We start from the raw sequence: 6,893 nt of genomic DNA, 5'->3' as shown, positions 1-6,893 counted from the left end.
TTTTTAAATTAATTTTTGTAATCTAAATTAATTTTTTTTTCTTTCTAAATAATTTTTTCTTTCAAATGCAACTCCCTTCGCCCTTCCCCTGTAGCCTAACTGCCTAAGAAAGAAACAAGTGCAACTCAAGAATTGGATATAGTTTATGTACAATACTCTTGATGCAAAAAAGAAAGTGAAAAATCAAGCTCAAAAGACCCAGACTAGCAAGTTTTGGTGAGTATAGCTTCAACACTAAGGATCTGTGTCATGGCTCTGAAGCATCTCGACCACTTGGCTCATAGTTGGTCTTGCATCTTTGTCTTCCTCTACACATTTCAAAGCCACTGCAACTAAGACCTTCATCTTATTCACAAAAATGACATTCCAACTGCTATAATTGTTGATACCAATGTCCCCATCCAAAATTGACATTGCAACTGCTATAAGTTGTGCCTCAAAGTCTCAAACAAACCAACGTAAACATAAGCATAAACATAAACATAAACATAAGCAAGTCTAATCATATATGGAAAAGTAAGTCTAATATCTTTACCACCTAAGTGTTTAGAACATAACTAAAGAAAACATAAACAATCCAAACTTTCTAGTCATCTTCAAGTGCAATTGAACCTGGACCCATTGAACAAGTAATGTCCTCTGATAAAATCAAATCTGTAAAAAAAAAAACTATAATTATAAATTTAAAAAATTTATAAAGACTAATGGAATAATTTAATTAATTTTATTCATCATTTGAATCTACATAATTAATTTTATTCAATTTACCTTGCTCGACCTTTTCAAGCTCTTCGAAATTCTCAGGTGCAAGAGAAGAGAAAAAATCTCCTTTAAGCCAATCTTCGGTACATACAAGGGCTTCTATCATCTTAGGAGTCAATGAGCTACGATATTGATCGATGATTCTTCCCCCCATACTAAAAGCAGACTCGGAAGCTACTGTTGAAACTGGTATAGCCAATATGTCCCGTGCCATATTTGCTAGGATGGAAAACCGATTCGAGTTAGCCTTCCACCATCCTAGAATATCCAAAGGCTTATCATCTGGCTCACAGTCTTCATTCAAATAACGATCAAGCTCAGATTTAAGATTGGATTTGCGACCGGTTGATCGACGATATAACCCCATATCATAAATGTCTTTGGCTTTATCACTTGCACTCGGTTGGGAGAGGGTATCATCTTGGTTTCCTTCATCTGCACCTTGATATAAATTATAAAGTGAATGAAGACAAGAAGACAACTTTGTCTTCAATTCACCGTCCACTTCCACACCAAAAGAATTAACTAGGCACCACTCAACATAATCCAACTTATGGCAGGGATCTAGAACTACGGCAATTAACAACAACATGTTAATAGTTTTTGCATTTCCCCAATACTTGTTGTATTTTGCTTTCATCTTACTTGCCATAAGACTTATGCTCAAATCATCATCATCACGATATTGTTGAATCCTCCTTCCAAGAGCAAACACTTCTTTCATGTATAAGTTACTAGTGACATAAGAGGATCCAGAGATGCGAAGTGTAGTATCGTAAAACATCTCTAAAAATGGTAAGACGGACTTAGCATAATCCCAATCTTGAAATGAAGGTACCCCTCTTCCCTTGTTTAATTCTTCAACAAATTTTTTGGCTTGCATCTCTAATAGCTCAAATGCCTTCTGATGCTTTAAGGCTGCTACTAACATTAAGTATGTAGAGTTCCATCGCGTTTCAACATCTAGGCAAACAAGAGTCTTATGTGGAATATTCTCTTGTGCAATACATGCCTTAAACCTAGTTAATCTTGAATTTGAAGATCTGACATACTTCACAGCATCTCGAATTTTGGCGACTGAATCATCAATCTCCTTCAATCCATCCTTCACAATCAGGTTTAAAATATGCGCACAACACCGCATATGGAGATACTCTCCATTCAAAACTGAACTCTTCCAAGAATTTAGTCTTCTTTGTAAATACATAACTCCTACATCGTTAGACGATGCATTATCAACTGTCAAACTCAAAATCTTGTTCAACTTCCAGCTATTCAAGCAAGCTTTAACATTTTGAGCCATAATCTCTCCCGTGTGGCCGGTGACTTGGCAAAAATTTAGTATTTTTTTTGCAACTTCCAGTCCACATCGATGAAATGAGCAGTCAAACACATATACGCCATATTCTGACACGAACTCCAGTTATCAGTTGTAAGACAAACTCTTCCTCCGTATTTGGAAAAGTATTTTTGAAGTTGAACCTTCTTTGTTTCATGGAGCACCAAGATGTCACGTGCCAATGTAAAACGTGAAAGAGTATTGAATCCTGGTTGCAAGGCCGCTGAATATTCTTTAAAACCTTGACTTTCTACAAATCGAAAAGGAAGCTCCTCGCGAACAAACATTGATATCAATTTTTCTCGAGCATATTCTGCATCAAACCTACCCACTTGTGCTTCTGGGCTAGGCGATGTGCCTGTTTTCTGTCGTTTGCCTCTATCTGAACCGGGATTGCTTATGCAAATCTTTAAATGTGATCTCATTGCACTTGTTCCATTTCCGCACTTGATCACTTTTAAACAGTGTTGACATTGAGCCTTACTTTCATCATCAGGGGTTCTCTTGAAGTGCACCCAAACTATTGATCGATTTTTGCGCTCAGATGATGTGGTTGGGAGAGGAGGTAATGTAGAAGTCGAATGCTCTGCAGACTCTGAAATGGGAACATCACGATCGGCTACCTCATTCTGAAAAAGAAGCCATAAAATCTAATTATTAAATACTTTAACAATATTAAATCTGTAAATATATACAAATTAAAAGGACATAGGATAAGTTGAAGAAAATAATACTTTGCTGCATAATGGTAAGAATCCTTTATACACATGAAGAAAAAAATTACATAGGATATAAAAGTCAGGAAACTAAAACTGTAAATACATAGAAGTTAACAATCAACTTGTTATATGGTACACCAGCCAGTCATGCATCATCAGATATCTACTGATTTGATCAAAGTTTCGATTCTTGTGTGGTAAAAACCTACTGCATAAATGAAGAATAGGATAAAAGGGGAAAAATTGAAGGAACATAGGAGCTGCATTGATGAATAGAAGGGCAACAACCGATGCAACTTGCATTCTTAGATCACATACATATACATAGTAATGAATCATTTGAATTCATCATGATTTCCTAAACCCTAACAATCCATTTTGTTCTTGTTTATCATCAGAGTCGTACAACCTTATCATTCCATTTCTTTTTCTTGGTCCAGAACTTGATTTAAAAAGAGCTATCAATATATATACATAGATATATAAGCCTTAAAGACAAAGCAAATAAGAATGTCACCAATATATTCTTCTCCCTGTTGCTATCTTCTACGTAGAAACATAGATAGTGAATTAAAGTTGGAGAAATTAAGATAGAAACAACATGTACACTGGTAGTAATATACACTCACATGTAAGTTACATGAAAATCAATCCACAATAAATAAAACTCCATTGTCAAACCCTTACATAACATCTACACTATTTACATGAACTCACAGAATCCTATAACACTTCAAGAAATTAAGAACCAAGCAGGCATTTTAAAATAAGTAGTGCATCCACTCTTTCTCTTGAAAATTTTTCATGTGAAGATTATTTCATCTACTAAATCTTTGAAAATATTCTCTTCTAGTTTGACACTTACACTTTAGTTTCTTTCTTACTCATTGCAAGAAACTGCTGATAAATATCACTTTTGTCACTGAAATAAAAACATCACATCGCACCAAGGGCCCACATTCTAAAATACTGTTGAAATCATCTATTGTCATTGTATTTTTTTGCTAATCACTACATTGATCTGTCTCTTCATTTTCCTCATAAGACCACAAGAAGCAAAGCTTTTCTTTTTTTCTTCATTCAAGCAACCAAGTATAGCTTTTCTGGAAATTCAAGAACAAAACATATGGCTACTTCTAATCCAGAAATAGGATTTTGTGGACAAATTAAGGTGGGGACTAGTGAAAGCAAGCACTCCTAAGTCCAATACTATACTATACTCCTAAATTGAGTTGTTTCCATTGCCTATACTATAGTTGCTACTTGCTAGAGTGAAAGATTCAAGGCAGTAAATAATGATAAGAAAAAGAAGGCCAAGGCAGAACACAGTTAATGATTTTTAGAACAAAATTCTATTTACAACAAAAATCAGAACAACAAAGCCAGAAACATGTATAAGATAAGTTAGTTTTCTTCAACTAAATAATGATTTTTCATATGATTGCTAATTGAACCAGAGTTAATACACTTCTTACTAAAGTTCTTGAATCAATGTCACCATTTGAAGTGTTTTTATTATCCCTCTTATGCAGCATTGTTCAAATTCATCATTCATCCCTGCAACTTCAACTACTAGTCTATCTAATTCTAATTCCTATAAAAGATCACTTACGTATTGGCTTAAATCAGCAAGTAGATTTTTTATGAAATCAAGTTTTAGGGGGGTTCAATTTGAAAATTCATACACTGTATATAACACAACTAGCGCTACATATATACTATATATATTATGGTACATGCATGAACCAAAAAAATAATAAATGAGCATGGCAATCAGTTCATCAAGGATTCAACTACTACTTAGTTTAATTAGATATTTTTCAACAAAAAGTGAACCACAGTGAAGAAGAAACTTACAGCAGGATCCATTGAAATGGAGAGTTCAAATGTTCAATACTGAGAGATTTTAAAATCTGCACATTCAATCCATTGAAGTGAAGAAGTCAGTATACTCATGAAGGAACAAAACAGAACAAATCAACAAAAAAGAAAATACCCAGATAACAAATAACCCAGATAAAACTCAGAATTCAGAACCAAGGGCAAGGATGAGGCTTACCTCAATTGATGAGCATGAGCTCCGACGAGCCACCAACAAAAGAATAAGAGAACCGAAAAGAGAGAAGACAAAGTCGTGAATGGAGGTCGAGGCAGAGAGACAGAGTCTCGAATCAAAGTGAAGACGGAAGACTCGAACTCGAAGAGGTAGAGGCCGACGAACCACCGGCGAGCTCCGACGAGAGGCAGAGAAGAAGAAATGTTGACGGTGGCGATTCCGCGATTGGCGAAGAGTGGATTTGTTTTTGTTGAAGAGGATTTGTCGAAGAGGAGAAGAAGTGAAATTAGGTTTTATTTTAATTTGGTTAACCGGTTTTAACCGGTTAAAAACCGGTTTTTTTTATTTGGTTTTGGTTAACCTATTTTGAAAAATATGGATATGGTTTTTAAAATTGTTTTATAAAACTGGTTAACCAAAATGTAGTTATGGTTTTTTAACCGGTTAACCACATTTTGGTTTTTTTTGCACACCCCTAGGTGTGTTTTATTATTGGTTATGGAAAATAGTATTTTTGGATTTTGGAAAGGTTTGAACAAGAGAAATAAATTGCAGGAATTAATAAATCAATAGCTAAGAAAACTCTTAGCAAGGTATGAAAATTAGAAGTCATATCCTAGTTATCCTTATCAATTGTGATGAGAATTGCTCATTGCTCCCACTTAGTCAACCTCTAACTATGAAGGTAAGTCAAGTGGATAAATCAATATGAACCCTCAAGTCCTAGTCAATTCCCAAAGAAAGACTAGAGTTACTGGAATTCAAGTTAATTAGCAACATCCAATTATCAATTAACAAAAGAGTTTGATAACTCAAGAGTCTCTAATTACTCAACCAAAGCCAAGAATATAGAAAGCTAAAAAAAATATATATCTGAAATACCTCAAATTGCATTAATAAAAGAAATCAAATCTAACATAGAAAAGTTCATAAATTAAATTGGAAAAATAAATAAAAGGAACATTGAACCTGGAAATTGAGAAGTAGAAATCCTAATCCTAAAAAAAATCCTAAATCCTAAAACCTAAGAGAGAGGAGAGAGTCTCTCTCTCTCTAAAAACTACATCTAAACCTAAAAATTATGAATTATGAGAAGTTGTGTCTATATGGATGCATTCTCCCACTTTATAACCTCTAATTTGTGTTTTTTGGGTCAAAAATTAGGTCAAAAACAGCCCAGAAATCACCCCCAGTGATTTCTGGTTCGTACAGGTCACTGCAAAGTCACGCGGAAGCGTCGTCCACGCGTTAGCGTGTATTGGGTTTTTGTCAGGTCACGCGTCCGCGTGATCCACGCGTTCACGTTGCCTGGCTTTGGAGAAGCTATAGCAAATTATATATCGTTGTGAAGCCCCGTATGTTAACTTTTCAAAGAAACTAGAACTGTGTCATTTGGACCTCTGTAACTCAAATTATGGTCAATTTAGTACTAGAAGGTCAGGCTGGACAGCTTTAGCAGTTTTTTCAGTTTCTTGTATTCCTTCCACTTTTGCATGCTTCCTTTCCATCCTCTAAGCCATCCCTGAAATCACTTAACGCACATATCACGGCATCTAATGGTAATAAGAGAGGATTAATATTAGCAAATATAAGGCCAAAGGAGCATATTTTCAATCATAGCACAAAATCAGGAAGGAGAATTTAAAGCCATGCATTTTGTATGAACAAGTGTATGAAAGATTGATAAAATCTACTCAATTGAGCACAAGATAAACCATAAAATAGTGGTTTATCATATACTCTAAGACTGCGAAGGAGCACAAAAAGCACTTGCGAATAATTCTACAAATCTTGAAAGAGAAGAAGCTCTATGCAAGGCTTTCTAAGTGCGAGTTTTGGAAGGAAGAAGTGAAGTTCTTAGGGTATGTGGTAAGCCAAGAAGGCATAACAGTGGATCCTGCTAAAGTTGAAGCAGTGATTGAATGGAGACAGCCAACAACTATGATGGAGGTGAGAAGTTTCTTGGGGTTGGCTGGGTATTACTGAAAATTTATTAAGGGTTTCTCGTAGATTGCGT

General features: G+C 35.1%; 1 protein-coding gene across 1 annotated transcript; it reads right to left on the bottom strand.

Moving 5' to 3' along the window:
• Positions 1 to 234: 234 nt before the first annotated feature.
• On the bottom strand, positions 235 to 2,065 carry LOC107470363 (zinc finger BED domain-containing protein RICESLEEPER 2). The gene is made up of 3 exons (XM_016089760.3): positions 769 to 2,065; positions 613 to 654; positions 235 to 443 (listed from the first exon to the last, which is right to left on the bottom strand). The coding sequence occupies exons 1-3, from the start codon at positions 2,063 to 2,065 to the stop codon at positions 235 to 237; spliced, it is 1,548 nt and encodes a 515-aa protein (XP_015945246.1).
• Between the last annotated feature and the right edge of the window lie 4,828 nt (positions 2,066 to 6,893).

Source organism: Arachis duranensis, chromosome 10, assembly GCF_000817695.3.
Source record: "Arachis duranensis cultivar V14167 chromosome 10, aradu.V14167.gnm2.J7QH, whole genome shotgun sequence".
Lineage (NCBI taxonomy): Eukaryota > Viridiplantae > Streptophyta > Magnoliopsida > Fabales > Fabaceae > Arachis > Arachis duranensis.
This window is presented reverse-complemented; position numbering and strand designations above follow the sequence as displayed.